Genomic DNA, 16,633 nt, shown 5'->3' with positions numbered 1-16,633 from the left:
CTTTAAGGGCCAGCGTGTGTTCTTCCTCCTCCTCTGAATCAGACTGTATCGGTACCATACTTTTTGCTTCCTCCAGAGTACCCACCGACTCTGATCGCAGTTTATTGTGCTGATTTGCCATTTAGTGGAACTTTTCCAAGCTTCTTCGTGGCGGCATACCATCCCCCACAGTCAGGATCCAAATGCATTGTTATGCCGCAATAACAAATGATGGGAATTGCTCAAAAATACCTAAGCCCCTTCAGAGCTATCAAGTTATGCTGCCATCCTGAAAAGCGATGTCACTTCCTTCTCCTTGTTTATTTTTTCATGTATATTTACATAACTTAATATATCGCAGTTACTAAACACAGGTCAGCGTTTTACATGCACAAAATAAAGGAAATTGTCACGTTTTCAAAGCTGGAAACTGGGTTTGTGAGCTCTTGGGCCACTGCCAAGGAGCGGCAGTGGCAGGCAAAACCACCCCACGCTAGAGACAGCGCAGATCTCTGACAAACAGTTAGGCTTCACCTGCACCTGGCCACGTTTCATCAAGAGTTGAGCTCCAGGCTTCAGGTGGCTGGCAGGACTGGATAACAGCTTGGCAGCACAGGGACAGCAAGGCAGGGAAAGGATAGGCTAAAGGACAGGAGTGAAAGCTGAAAACAGCCACTGAAACAGGGAACAAACACAGCTAGACAGGAGACTGAACTGAAAACTGCAAGCAGCCACTGAAGCAGGGAACAAATACAGATAAACCCAGAACTAGACAAAGACATACAAACAAGACACAAGACTGGGAAAGAAGCAATACCCTAAACTAAACATAGACTAACTAGAACAGGCAAGACTTCAGGCAAGAACTAGAGCAAGGAAGCAAACTCAGACTGAAGTGCAAAATTACCAACATACCAGGGCCTTAGACTCAATGCAAAGGCAAAGTAGCAAGGTTTCAGAATGGCTAATAAGCCTAGCAGCACCTGGAGCTCAGCTGCAACAATCACCAGGAAACTACAGGTGCTGTGTAGGTTCAATCCAAGCAAGCAAGTCTGGCAGCCCAGAAGATCCGGACCGGACTAGCCTGAAATCTGGAACGGGTGACGGTCCACAGCAGCCACCGATTCTGGCCACCAGAGGGCGAGGTGAGCACAGACGTAACAGAAATCAACAGGAAACTGAAAAGAAATCCATTTATAGTTCAACAATTTTTATTGATGACATATTTCAAAACAAGTATACAAGTTCACTATATCGCATACAGCAGCATTGTATCACAAACATCGTCAGTATACAGCCATGCTGATTGTCATCCAAATTAATATTTTAGCCCCTCCCCACAACATCTTGTTCGTTGTATTCATCAAATGTTCCCGTTCCTCCTCTCTTCCCTCCCCCCACCCTCTCTCCCTCCCCTAGAAACATTGTGTGTTTTGAACAATTCAGTCAACTAAAACAATTTAACATGCATAACTATATAGGAGTATGTATATTCAGCTCACATTCATCTTCGAATTTCCAGCTCCCACTCCACCTCATCGATCGCCCACCAACTGGGCAGTATTGAGCCTACTGCGGGCTCCAGGTTACGCTGGAAGCAAGATGAATATATACTTACAACTCCCATCAATGTCTCTAGCTTATAATATGTCCAGTATGTTTTCCATTGAGCATCCTTTGTCTTTCTCCTTATTCCCTTTCCCTCCCTCCTGCTTCCACCCAATCGCCATATCCTCGCATCCATTTTATTTGACATTAAACCCCAAATCATTACTGTCTAAGACAAAAAGAAATCCATTTAAAATAGGAAAGAACACTCTCGTACAGCAAAAACTCACCAAAAAAGTTAAAAACACAGATAGGGGTTTGTATCAATCCACAGGCCAACCGGGCTTCACGATCCAAGGATCCAAAAGTAGACTGAAAGAAATGTGTTTTAAGGAAGGCTTTAAATTATGGCAAGGACAATTCAGCACAAATATGTGGCATTAAGTTATTGCAGATATAAGGTACCAGTTGAGAGCAAAGGCCAAGGCAGAGAAATTCAAATCTTGGAGATGAATGCATGGCTGTGCAGATGGTGTCAGAGAGCATTTCTTCTTTCTGGACATGGGATGATTTTCCAAGGGTTTTTGATCAGAAATGGTGTCCATCCATCAAAGAAGTGTCTTCAGCAGACTGGCTAACCTACTCAAGGCTTCAAAATAGAATCCTTCTTGCTGGGTGATCGTGCCCTCAGGTAAGTGAAACATAAATACCTCTATAGAAATGGGGGAAATGGGCAACATCTAGAAAGCAGTGCATATGAGAAATAAGGTTCTGGATCTAGAGGCTATGATGGAAGAGGTTGACTTGGATTTAATGTCAGTCACAGGTACATAGTTCATGAAGAACCATGAGTGGGATGTAATTATACCGGGCTATAATCTGTTCAGGAAGGACAGGGTAAGAAGAACAGGAGGAGGAATGGTGTTATTTGCTAAAGGTATTAAAGGAATAGGCCTTGTGGGTTAATCTCGAAAGAAGGACTGGAAATTCTCTTTAAGTTGGTCTGGTATACCGGCCTTTTCCACAGGCAGAAGAAGAAGTGGACAGATTTAATTAAAGACATTTAACCCTAGAACGCATATTGGGGGCCTTTTAGGCCCCCATGCTTACATTTTTGCTATTATCTGCAAAATTACTTTAGTTAGAATTTTGAAACTCAAGGTATTACTCAAGTATGTCATTGTTGATAATATCCAGTTGTTCATATAATTTTTTTTCATAGGCATTATGGTGTAACAATGCTTGTTTGGTGAAAACTACATCTGTACGAATTGGGGGCCTTTTAGGCCCCCGCTGTTTTTATCATGTTCTCAGAAGTGTTTGTGTCTCAAGTTACTTTATTTGTACTCAGTAATGCTGGTGGAGGGGCCAGGGTGTGGATAATAACATGTGAGGATGTCATGTGATTTTTGGAGGGAGTGATAAGGCCATGACATCACCTCAGGTCCTCTGAACACTGAGGACAGTATACACTGTGAGCTAATTGCTGAAGGACCTGTGATAAGATAAGCTGTTGAGAGGAAATCTGTTTCATTTTCTAACATCTAGTCAGCAATGGCACAGTCTTCCTCCAAGTGTCTGACTGACCAAGAGATTGAAGCGATTATGTTTCAAAGCGATGATGAAAGTGAACTATCTTTGTCTGATGAAGAATATCTGCCACCAGCTAATCAAACATCCTCATCCAGTGATTCTTCTGATGATGAAGAAGTGAATCTAGTGGATCCTCAAGAAGTGATAAGTAGAACATCCAAAACAAATGTTTTTTGGGACAGTAATCCTACATTAGTCGGACGTACTCCAATACACAATATTGTGAGACAGGCTCAAGGAGCTGTGGGAAGTCCCAGTTACTTTACCCCTAAAGATGTATTCTGTACTTATTTTTCTGACAATATTGCAGAAGAGGTCCTATTATGTTCAAACCTAGAAGGAAGACGTATCGCTTCAGCAAAAAATAAGTCCTGGAAAAATATCTCAAAAGAGGAACTTTATGCATATATTGGACTTTTCCTGCTGGCAGGGAGTCAAAAATCGTATGATGTCCCAATATGAGAATTATTTCTGGACCCACTTTCTGATCCACACTATAAGGCGACAATGTCAGTGGGCAGATATGAGGAAATTAGAAGGATCATTCGCTTTGATGATAAGCGAACTCGTGCAGCGAGGTTTGAAACAGACAAATTAGCCCCTATCAGTTATATCTGGAACATATTTATCAAAAATTGCACAAAACTTTACAATCCTAGTACTAATGTTACTGTAGATGAGCAACTTGTACCGTTCAGAGGACGCTGCAAATTCATACAATACATGCCCAGCAAGCCAGCCAAGTACGGTATAAAAATCTTCTGGATGTGTGATTCTGCAAATTATTATGGCATAAATGGCGTAATCTACTGTGGCAAAGAGGTTGGTGCACCAGTACAGAAGGATCTGGGGTCTGAAATAGTCAAAACTCTTGCTGTTCCAATATTCAATTCAGGTAGAAACATCACCATGGACAATTATTTCACCAATGTTGAACTAGGCAATTTTCTGCTTGCAAAAGCTATTACACTTGTTGGTACTATAAAGCAAAACAGACGAGAAATTCCAGCAGCACTCAAACACAATCGTCAGCGAGCACTTTATGAGAGTGTCTTTGGATTCAATAACAAAGCGACTTTGGTATCTTACAAGGCAAAGAAGGAGAAATCTGTAATTTTACTCAGTACCATGCATCACGATTGCAGTGTTGACAGCAATAACCAAAAATTGAAACCAGAAATCATCCTGCATTACAATGCAACAAAAGGAGGTGTAGATAAAATGGATGAGATGGTGGGAGAATATTCGTGTAAGAGGCAAACAAAACAATGGCCTGTAGTACTATTTTCAAATATGCTTGATGTAGCAGCCCTAAATTCATTCATTATTTATACAGAAACTCATCCTGAATTTCATGCACAGAGGAAGGACAGGAGACGCTTATTCTTGAAGGACCTTTGTCATGAACTTGTAATACCTCACATGATAGAGCGAAGCGACTTGAAATGCTTGCCAAAGAAAACTAAAGAAGCAATGAAACGGTGTGGCGTACAGTTTCAGATTACTCCAGAGCCAGGAGAAAGAAAACGAAAGCGTTGTTTCATGTGTCCAAGAAACATAGAGAGGAAAACTGAGCGATATTGTTCCACTTGTAAGGAAACTGTTTGCAAAGAACACGCTTCTGAAAAAATAACATGTCAGAATTGTTTGGAAGACTAATATAATAGAAAAGAAAGTTAGAATAAAAATGTAGCTGCAGCTAGTTTGCTATAGATTTCTATGCATTTTTGTGTGTTTTCATGTCTTTGCGTGAAATTTGGGGAAAAAAAGATTTTTTGGTGTTTTCTGTGAAAAATTATAATTAAAATGTTGTCCACTCTTCATATTTTATTGAGCAATTTTGAAATAAACTTGTGAAAGTTATTTAAGTGTGTTTTTCTACATTATGTGCATGGGGGCCTAAAAGGCCCCCATGACGTTAATATGTATATTTTTAACGTCATGCGTTCTAGGGTTAAAATAACTATGAAAAAGGAAGTACTATTTAGAGAATAACACAGGGATGGGGACTTGCAGTGATCCATGGTAAACTGCAGTAAACTTGCTATAACAGAGCATTTTATTTATCGCATTTACCACGGGTGTGGAAGCAAAACTTTTTATTGCCCGGCCGGAGTGTTAATAAAGCCTTGCTCCACGGTAACAAAACAAAATCCTTGTGATTACTGTAGGTCTGGCATCTCTGTCTTCCTTCCTCCCTCCCTCTCCCTCGCTACCACATCTCTCTATCTTATACAGCTGTAAAGAGAATACCCACTGTCCTCCTCCGGATATTCCCTCTGTTGGCTTCCTTCTAATTTATTTATTTTATTTATTAGGATTTATTTTCCACCTTTTTGAAGGAATTCACTCAAGGCGGTGTACAGTAAGAATAGATCAAACATGAGCAGTAGACAAGTACAGCAGTAAAAATATTAAAAAACAATACAAAGTATGGCATGGTATGCTGTTTACAATGTCAACACAATACATAATAGATCATTATGAAGGGGGGCAGACTCAAGAAAAATGTCAGGAAGTATTTCTTCACGGAGAGAGTGGTGGATGCTTGGAATGCCCTCCCTCGGGAGGTGGTGGAGATGAAAATGGTAACGGAATTCAAACATGCGTGGGATAAACATAAAGGAATCCTGTTCAGAAGGAATGGATCCTCAGGAGCTTAACCGAGATTGGATAGCAGAGCCGGTAGTGGGAGGCGGGGCTGGAGGTTGGGAGGCGGGGATAGTGCGGGGCAGACTTATACGGTCTGTGCCAGAGCCAGTGGTGGGAGGCGGGACTGGAGGTTGGGAGGCAGGGATAGCGCTAGGCAGACTTATACAGTCTGTGCCAGAGCCGGTGGTGGGAGGCAGGGATAGTGCTGGGCAGACTTATACGGTCTATGCCCGAGCCGGTGGTTGGGAGGCGGGGCTAGTGCTGGGCAGACTTATACGGTCTGTGCCCTGAAGAGCACAGGTACAAATCAAAGTAGGGTATACACAAAAGTAGCACACATGAGTTGTCTTGTTGGGCAGACTGGATGGACCGTGCAGGTCTTTTTCTGCCGTCATCTACTATGTTACTATGTTACTATTATAAGTGATAGTGAAGGGTAAAGCAAAGATGTAACATATAGAAGGGTAAGAAAGTAGGAAGAGTTAGAAAGTAAGGTGATTGATTTAAAGAACATGAGGTCAGAGAAATGGTTAAATGTTATCTCAGCAAGGGTGGGAGTGGATAAGCATGTCCTGCTGCAGTATATGCAGCCTGAGTACTCCTTTTGTGTGTGAGTGAGACTAATGAGTTAGTTACTTCTTCCAGTAAAGGCCTGGTTGAAGAGCCAAGCTTTCATCTGCTTCCTGAAGTACAGATAGTCTTGTGTTAAGCACAGCCTTTCAGGCAGTGCATTCCAGAGTGTGGGGGCTACTCCGGAGAAGGCTCACTTGCGGGTATCACAGCGTGTAATGTCTTTTGGAGAGAGTGTGGTTAGTGAAAGTCCTTGAGAGGATCTTAGTGTCCTTGGCGGTGTGTGGAGGATCATCCTATTTTTCAGGTACTCGGGGCCATTTCCTTTCAGGGCCTTGAAGATCAGACATAGAGTTTTAAATTTAGCCCTGTATTGTACTGGTAGCCAATGAAGTTTTTGTAAAAATGGTGTGATATGGTCACGTTGCTTGCAACCTTCTATGAGTCTTGCTGTTGCATTCTGAATCAACTGGAGCTGGTGTAGGCCCTTTGTAGTCAGACCATTGTATAGTGCATTGCAGTAATCCAGTCTTGATGTTATCCTTTCATGTACAACTGGGATAAGATTTACCTTCTCGATGTAAGGAGAGAGGCAGCGTAACTGTCGCAAATAGTAGAAGCAGCTCTTGAAGGTTGCTTGGATTTGGGACAATCAGTGTAAATGTTGAATCTAACTGTATTCCAAGGTTTCTGACTTGTGATTTGAGGGGGAGTTCAACCTGATGTAAAGCATGGTAGCCAAACAACTTACAGATTATATAAACAAATTCTCAATATTACACGAATCACAGTCAGGTTTTTGCCCCGTCCACTGCACAGAAACAGTACTACTCACTCTCCTAGCCAAATTCAAGCAGGAAATAGCAATAGGCAAAAACATCCTCCTCCTCCAATTCGACATGTCTAGTGCATTCGACATGGTAAACCATAATATATTAATAAGATTACTAGATAAGTTCGGGATTGGTGGAAACATACTTAGCTGGATCAAGGGTTTCCTAACCACAAGAACATATCAAGTAAAATCAAACTCAAACATATCATCACCGTGGAAAGCAGACTGCGGAGTACTACAAGGATCACCGCTATCACTGATCCTATTCAACCTAATGATGACCCCACTAGCCAAGTCCTTATCCAACCAAGGCCTTAACCCTTTCATCTATGCAGACGATGTCACAATATTCATTCCTTACAAATCTAAACTGACAGAAATCACCAACAAAATCAAGATTAGCTTGAACATCATGGACTCTTGGGCAAATGCATTTCAACTAAAACTAAACAGAGAAAAAACACACTGTCTCATCCTCTCATCCCTACACAGCGCGGATAACCCAACAATTATCAACACCCCAGATTACACCTATCTCAGACAGCCTGAAAACCTCGGCGTTACAATGGACCACAACTTAACACTAGAGAGCCAAGTGACATCCACAACAAAGGAAATGTTCCACTCAATGTGGAAACTCAAACACATGAAACAATTCTTCCAGAGGGGAACATTTTGCAACCTGATACAATCAGTGGTACTAAGCCATGTAGACTACTGCAATGGAATTTATGCGGGATGCAAAGAACAAACATTAAAGAAACTTCAGACCACTCAAAACACGGCAGGTAGGCTTATCTTCGGAAAAACACAATTTGAAAGTGCAAAACCCCTTCGCGAAAAACTACACTGGCTCCCAATCAAAGAACGCATTGCTTTCAAAATCTGAACTCTGGTTCACAAAATTATCTACGGTGAAGCTCCGGGATACATGACAGACTTGATCGACCTACCAACTAGAAATACATCCGAATCAACACGAACGTACCTAAATCTGCACTACCCAAGCTGCAAAGGACTCAAATAAAAATCAACTTAGCGTCCAGTTTTTTCTACATAAGCACACAACTGTGGAACGCATTACCAAAAGCCTTGAAAACTACGAACGACCACCTAAACTTCCGGGAAACACTAAAAACTAACCTGTTTAAAAATGCATACCCTACCGATCCAACATAAATGCCTGATCTGTGCAACACAACAAAACTAAAGTACGTAATGGACATAACACAACTCTTCTGTTGTACGATTCCCTAGTGTGGCTGTGCCACATGAACTTTATCTTACCACAACATCACTTTATATTTGTTTACACCGGAGTCTGTAATGCCTCTCCGGTACTATGTAAGCCACATTGAGCCTACAAATAGGTGGGAAAATGTGGGATATAAATGTAACAAATAAAAAAAAAAATACTTCACAAAAGTGATTTTGATGTCAGGTATGTATCCACTTGTGTTAGGGACCCAGAGAAGCTCGGTTTTACTTGGGTTCAGGCAAAGTTTGTTGTGTTTAGCCCATTCTTGAATTGATGTTAGACAGGTGATCAGTTTATTCAAGGCTGTAGGTAAGTCAGCTACACATCATCCGCATAGATGTAGAACTGAGTGTCCATTGACCGAATCAGCTCAGCTAGTGGTTTGAGGTAGATATTGAACAGAATAGGTGACAGTATCAATCCTTGTGGTACCCCGCAGGTCAGTGTCCATGGTGGGGATGAGTTGCTGTCAAACATTATGCATTGTTGCCTGTCTGATAGGTAGGATGGTGCACCAGGCAAGTACTGTTCCATTGATACCTGTTTCTGTCAGTTGTGCTAGCATGATATCATGATCCACCGTGTCAAAAACTGCAGAGAAATCAAGCAGTACTAACATCGAGGCGAGTCCCTTGTCTCGGTTTCTGTGAAGATCATCTAGTAGGGATACAAAGACCGTACCATAACCAGGTCTGAATCCAGATTGACATGTATCTAGCCAGTCATTAAGTTGAACACAGACTTGTTTGCTCTATGAGTTCCCCTAGAAACGGAATGTTGGATACTGGCCTGTAATTTTCAAGTTTGTCCTGGTCAAGGTTGTTTTTCTTCAGCAGAGGGTGAACCACTGCCCTTTTTAATGCTGTTGGTAGCTGCCCATTAGAAAGAGGAGTGTTCACAATGTAACGTCCTGTTTTATGAAACAGGAAGCTATATCAGAAGGCATGAGCTGGCAGAGTAAAGGCCCCCGTGCAGTCCTGTGGAGAATCCTCCTTGCAGCTGTGTAAGCTAGAGAGACTGCGGCGAGAGGGGAGGAAAACAAAATGCTAGATCTGGGGGGGGCATTGTTGGAGGGAAGGGAGGAGGCTGGAGCTTAAGGGGACAGAGCTTCTGGACCCGTGGAAGGACTGGAGCCGTGAGAGGGAGGAGGACTGGAGTTGAAAGGGGCAGTGGTGCTGGTTCTGTTGAAAGGAGGGGGGCTGAAGGGAAGGGACAGAGGTGCTGGAGCTATTGGGGAGAGGAGGCTGGAGCTGAAGGGAAGGGACAGAGAATCCCATGGGGGGGAGGGAACGAAGGATGGAAAGAAGAGAGGGAGGTGCTAGTCCAATGGGGGGGAAAGGGAGAGAGTTGCTGGACCCATGGGGTTGGGAGGTAAGGGAGATAGATGCTGGAGTCCCATAAGGGATGGGGCTGGAGGGAGGGAAAGGAGAGGTGCTGGGCCCATGGGAGGGCTGCTGGAGGGGGAGGGCAGAGAAGGGGTAGGGAAAGAGAGATACTGAATCAAGGGGGTGAAGGAAGAGGGAGTGAAATACTGAACACAGGGGAGGGGAGGAAGTAGTCACATTGGTGTGGGGAAGGAAGAGAGGGGAGATGCTGGATACAGGGAGATACAGAAACAGAGGGGAGATGATAGGCATGTCATAGGGACAGGAACACAAAGGGGGAGATGCTGCATGTGGATGGTATGTGGACACACAGGAGCAGTGGCAGACATGGGAAGGGGGTATATGGACGCAGAGGGAAGATGCTAGACTTGGGGGCAGAATAGATACAGAGGTTCTGTCAAGTTTAGCCTGCATGTTATTTAGCGAGTAATGCATAAAGGAGTTACATAGTAACATAGTAAATGACGACAGATAAAGACCTGTACGGTCCATCCAGTCTGCCCAACAGGATAAACTCATTTTACATGGTATGTGATACTTTATATGTATACCCGTTTGATTTGACCTTGCCATTCTCGGGGCACAAACCATAGAAGTCTGCCCAGCATTGTTGTTTTACTAAAAGTTCAGAAGCTAACTTCGAAGCTCCTTAAAATTTACACTCCAGCCCATCTATATCTATTCAGTCATCATCAGGGCGTAGACCGTAGAAGTCACTGGTTTTGCTTCCCAGTTACCGGTGTTGCCACCCAATCTCCGCTAAGATTCCGTGGATCCATTCCTTCTAAACAGGATTCCTTAGTGTTTATCTCACGCATATTTGAATTCCATTACTGTTTTCATCTTCACCACCTCCTGCGGGAGGGCATTCCATGTATTCACCATCCCTTCAGTGGAAAAAATACTTCCTGACATTACTCCTGAGTGCCCCCCTTCAACCTCAATTCATGTCCTCTAGTACTACCGCCTTCCCGTCTCTGGAAAAGGTTTGTTTGTGGATTAATGCCTTTCTAATATTTTTGAATGTCTGTATCAGGTCACCCCTGTTTCTTTTTTCCTCCAAGGTATACATGTTCAGGTCGGCAAGTCTCTCATATGGTTTGGAACGCAGATCCCATACCATATTTGTATCTTTTCTTTGCACCGCTTCCAGTCTTTTTACATCTTTAGCAAGATACAGCCTCCAAAACTGAAGACAGTACTCGAAGTGGGTCCTCACCAATGACTTGTAGAGGGGCATCGACACCTCCTTTCTTCTGCTGGCTATAGCCCTCTCTATGCAGCCTAGCATCCTTCTGGCCATGGCTGTCGCCTTGTCACATTGTTTCTTCACCTTCAGATCTTTGGACACCAACACCCCAAGGTCTCTGTCCTGAGACAAGCTTACTAATCTCTCCCCTCCTATTCGGTATCTCTCCTTTGGGTTTCTGCACCCCAAGTGCATCACCCTGCACTTCTTGGCATTAAATCTTAACTTAGTGTACACTAACAAAACCCCTATAACATAACATAAAAAATATATATATCAGTGCAGTATGTGAAAAAAAAAACAAGAAAACAAAAAATCAAAAAACATTTTTTTGTAATTTTTATATTTGCAAGTAGTGCTCAGTGACTGGGCAACCATCACTAAGACTGACTAGCAGCCTTTAAATGTGTTGTACCCGATAGTACATCATTGCACTATGCCTCCCAACTGCCTAAGATGTTATGCTTAGCTGCTGTTGGTGATACTGAAATTCTTTATCCCAAACTATAAGGCCACATGGAAAACCACTTATCTTAGTGCTTTGAGGATAAATTCAGCTGTGGCTGGTGGAAGTCCCAGTCACTTTAATGTGCAGTGAAACAAAATGTTGTAGAGCTTCTGAACCAGTTCCCTGTTGTTATGTATCCTCAGTTCCCTACATGCAAGCATGTTTCGCCGTAGCGTCATCAGGGGAAAGCCATTCTAAAATAGTGATAATATTTACCACAATGTAACTCAAGAGCAATACTGTCAGCTGTTCTCTACGTGGTGCCCTGAGTAACTCCACTGCTCACCTTCCTTTCCTCCGAGCGGATTCCGTTTACCATCACCCTCTGCCACCTGTTGGTCAACCAGTTTCCTATCCAGGTCACCACTTTTGGCCCTAAGTTCAGCCCTTTCAGCTTATTCACGAGTCTTCTGTGGGAGACCGTATCAAAGACTTTGCTGAAATCCAAGTAGATTATATCTAGCGCGTGTCTTTCATCCAATTCTTTGGTCACCCAGTCATACAAGTCAATAAGATTCATTTGGCAGGATTTTCCTTTGTTAAAGCCATGTTGCCTCAGGTCCTGTAGCCCATTGATTCTGTAAACAGTGCAGTATCCAATCCATTCCTAGATGTTTCCTCGGCAGCCGACCATGGTCCTTCTCCAGGATTTTCCTCCGTGAGCATTGAATAGAAGTAATTGTTTTGCACGTTCGCTTTATCCTCATCACTCTCCACAATGGGCTCTGCATCTATCTTACTGAGTGCGGTAGCAGGCAACGATAATCCTATGCAAATGTACTACAATGAGCTGATTAGTATTAAAATAAGCACTCCAAGTGACGCACAGCCGTTTCCAGCAATACACAGAAAGGAGCACCTACCTTTAATGTGCAGAATTTTCCATGAGATCTGGAGTTGTCGTTGAGTGAGGGCGGCTTCTGGGAGAAACACTCTGCTTGCAGTTTACAGTAGCAAAACTTGTTCGAGAGCAGAGAACAGCTTAGAAGGGCCCAAAAACAACGGGGGCTTTCAGCAAGGAGATTTTTTTTCAATATCAAATTGTTCTGATGCTGCCTCCACCTTCCTCCTGCTCCTTACTTGCCTTCCGTCAGGCTGCGTCCGATGATTTCGCTTGGGAATCTCCTCCTTTCTGAAAGCCCTCTCCCACCAGCTGACATCATATGGGCTTTCCCCCAGTCGTCTGCTTGTTTCTCTGCTCTCTCCCAGTTGATATCATAGGAGTAGATAGCCAATCAGCTGAGGGAAAGCCCCTATGATGTCAGCTGGGGAGGGGGACAACAGAGAAACAAGCAGACAGCCAATCAGCTGGAGAAAGCTCCTGTGATGTCAGCGTGGGGGAGGTGGGGGCTATCAGCAAGGAGGAACTTCCCAAGCGAAAATCATCATGGGCAGCCTGAGGGAAGGCAAGTAAGCTGCAGGAGGAAGGTGGAGGCAGAAACAGAGCACTTATTGAGATACTGTTCTGTGCATGTGCTGGGTGCTTTCCCTACTGAGCTGCTTGCTAAATTTACATGAATCTTATTTGCATACAGTTTCCTTTGAGCATTGCTCACTTTCTCAAAATCAGTAACTTCTACCGTAGTTCTAAACAGACTTGGTTTTTAACATGAGCATCGGCCCCTCAGACATCTCCTGGGTGTCTGAGGAGGCACCAGAGGTTTTCTTAGAGAGGAGGAGATGCCTTGGTCTTCCTTCACATCCTTCCCTACCACATGAGAGTTGTAAATGTCCTCCTATGGAGCTCTTCTTTGATTTTGTAAGTTGTAAGGGAGATGGATAAGTCCCTCCCATAGAAACCTATGCAACCTATGCAACTTAGCCTCCAAAAGTGCTTTGAAAATATGCCTCAATGGCAGTTCACGTGCACAGAATCATTAAAATTGTAGAGTAAGATTTGAGACCCCCCCACCCCCCCCCCCCCCCCTTACAGCAGGTCGGTAAAGTTGACTTGATGTATCGAGTTCAGAAGGCTCTGGGATTCAAGTAGCTCCAGATTTCTCACCATTCCATTGTGGTTGAATCTGCTTTCAGTTACTCCGATCCACTGGTCGTGAGCCCTTAGGCCCAGGCCGAAGTAAAAAGGGGTCTAGGAAAGGCCTGGGGTGTTCTGAATTGCAACAGGACAATAATAGAACTCAGGGTACTCACCCAGAACTCCAGGCACCCAAGGATTGGGGCCGAACACCTCCAAGGAAAGGGAACTACAGGCGACGTTCGGACTGCACCAGCAGATAGGCAGGACCCAGATACCGAAGGAGGAGACACAGGAACCGGCTGGCAGCAATAGGGTACTGCAAGTGGTGAAGCAGGAACAAAATACTGGAACAGCTAACCAGGACTTCATCTGCGCTTGGCCACCGTTCCCCAAGGGTTGAGCCCCTGGGTGCAGGCAGCCGGCAGGACATGATGGACAAACAGTGGAAGCAGAAGTTGAAGCAGGCAAAGCTGAACCAGACTGACAGAAACAAGGCAGACCAGGCAGAGCCCAGCACAACAGGGAAAGTAGGAAAACTAAACCAGAAGGGGAAATAGGCAGCACACAGAACTCCAAGGCACAAACAACCCACACAGCCAGGACTGAGACTGCAGTGCTAACAATAGCACATACCCAAAGGAAACAAAGGCAAGACCACAACAGAAGGATAACTAAAACAAACAAGCTAGAAGGACACAGAAGACAAACACTACAGCCAGTCAAATGGAGAGCACAGCCCAGCTGCAGAGAGTAGCTAATTAAGCACAAAGACGGAACACGGAGAAAACTCTGACAAGTCAGCAACCAGACAAACACAAAGAGGGTGGAAATAGACTCTCCCCCAAGAGCACAAAGCAACCAGCTCACAAGAAATTAAGGTCAGAGGCTTATAGCAGGAAAATCCTAACGCCAAAGCAGCGTTTACCTGAAACTGCAGGTTAAAGTAGATCCTGGCTACTGACGTCTGTAGCTGCAGATGTCAGCCCCCACCCAGCTGCCCAATCAGTAGCAAGTCCCACCCAGCTTCCCGAGCAGAGAGGAATCCAGCCCCTCCCTAGCCTGTTAGCAGAGTGGGTTCCAGCCTCTCCTTAGCCTGTTTAGCAGAAGCATAACACTTACAAAAGAGCCATGAGTATGACGACTCATTCCTTTCTCGCCATGGAGAGAGAGGCGAGGATCTTGCAGTCTCTTAGGACAAAGGTTTTCCAGAATGCTATGCTAACAGTCTTTTGAGCATGCACTTGCAGAACATGGGGTGCAGTGTGGCGGTGATCACAGACATTTTTCCCCTAAAAGAAGGCTGATGAGGTCTATCAGGTAGTAGCAAAAGAGCAGGAGTGTGGAAAGTACATCATCCAGGCAACCTAGGATAGTTTGGATACAGTGTTCAGGGCCTATACTCTGGGTAATGGGATGTGCAAACTTTCTTAGCTGCATGCCTTCGATCTGAAATTGATTTGCAGGAGAAGCTGGGGGAGTTCTGTGCTGTGGAGACAAGTCTTTTTTGGTTAGAAAGGTACAGGAGGCTGCAGACCTCAAAAAAGCACTTGGATACAATGAAGTCACTCTCCGCTCAGCCTCATTCAGGAGTTATTTTGGCAGAGGGCAATGGAGATCCTACTACTGTCAAAGGCATAGGTATCCCCCCCCCCCCCCAGCGATTCTGGAGCCTCGCTGTCACCCAAAACAGTAGAGGACCCAGAAATCTCAAGTGGCTGTCCAGTCAAAACTGGGTTTTGAATGGCTCTAGGAGAGCATAACTTCCAGGAAATGGGGAAGCATCAACAGAAGGGAAGATAAGAGGCTCCCACAAGGTTCTACAGTAGATGCCAGGATTTGTTCCTGTACGGATACCAGTGGATGATCCAAGAGTAAGAATATTCATCCTTCTGTCCTTGGAGAATATCTGCTACAAGTGAGTAACATTGTTTTACCGTTACATTCGAAATGCCTAGCTTACATAACCTGAATCTTGTGGTTGATTGAAGTTCTCTGTTATGAAAATAGATGTGTCCTGAAGAGAAAATAGTATGAAACTTTGAAATCGTTCTGACGAGTCTCTTAACTATTAATAGACTAGTAATGCATTTGGGGCTGTGAAATGGAAAGTGTGAGAGATACCAATATACTTTTCATCCCTATGTGAAGAATAGTGTAAAAGCATTTATTTTCAGAAAACAACAAGGAGCCAGAAGGCATTTATTTTTACAGTTTCTCATTTATTTTTTGTAGGGCATCCTCCTCAAACGAAGTGGTAAATCTCTGAATAAGGAATGGAAGAAGAAATATGTGACACTGTGTGATAATGGAGTTCTGACTTATCACCCCAGCTTACATGTAAGACTCATTTTAATGTTTATCATCCTGTACCTTCTATATTATCTTTGCTCCTCTGTTTGCCTAACCTTTTCTCAATGTGTATCTATTTTTTTTTTTTTACCTCAGCTGTCCTTATACTTTAATTTTTTTATACTGGGGTAAATGATCTCCACTACACAATGCATAATTTGCACATAATTCTGCATAGGGACTGAGAAGCAGCAGCTATTTGCAGGGCTGCCTCCCTGTTCCCCAGGGCACAGATGCTGAGCTTTTCCTCTTCTGCTGTTCTCCACTGATTGGCACAAGAGGAGGAAGAGGAGACTGGCTCATGTTGGGCCACGCTGTCCCAGAGGTGTCCATTTGCAGACCAGACATGATGTCCTGGGAGTTGTGCTGTCTGCCAGGAGCCAAAATTCAAGATGTTAGAGAGCTTGTTGAGACTCATCAAGCCTAATGACTATTCTCCGAGGACAAGCAGGCTGCTTGTTCTCACTGATGGGTGACGTCCACGGTAGCCCCTCCAATCGGAATCTTCACTAGCAAAGTCCTTTGCTAGCCCTCGCGGGCCCGCGCGCACCGCGCATGCGCGGCCGTCTTCCCGCCCGAAACCGGCTTGAGCCGGCCAGTCTTCTTTTGTCCGCACTCGGTACGGTCGTATTTTTCGCCGTGTCGAGCCCCGGAGAGTCGACCTCGCGCGTCCATATTGTTGAACGTGTTTTTTCTTCGGAAAAGCTTTTCTTCTACTCGGGAAGTGCT

At 44.1% G+C, this 16,633-nt stretch overlaps 1 protein-coding gene across 1 annotated transcript in view; it reads left to right on the top strand.

Annotated features, from left to right (window-relative positions):
• The window catches only part of LOC115461843 (arf-GAP with GTPase, ANK repeat and PH domain-containing protein 3-like), a 726,817-nt gene that overhangs the window by 307,587 nt on the left and 402,597 nt on the right, over positions 1–16,633 (top strand). Inside the window, exon 10 of the mRNA XM_030191903.1 lies at positions 15,788–15,892. Within this exon, the coding sequence (XP_030047763.1) occupies positions 15,788–15,892 (105 nt within the window). The remainder of the gene's footprint in view (positions 1–15,787; positions 15,893–16,633) is intronic.

This window comes from Microcaecilia unicolor, chromosome 1 (assembly GCF_901765095.1).
Source record: "Microcaecilia unicolor chromosome 1, aMicUni1.1, whole genome shotgun sequence".
Classification (NCBI taxonomy): Eukaryota; Metazoa; Chordata; class Amphibia; order Gymnophiona; family Siphonopidae; genus Microcaecilia; species Microcaecilia unicolor.
This window is presented reverse-complemented; position numbering and strand designations above follow the sequence as displayed.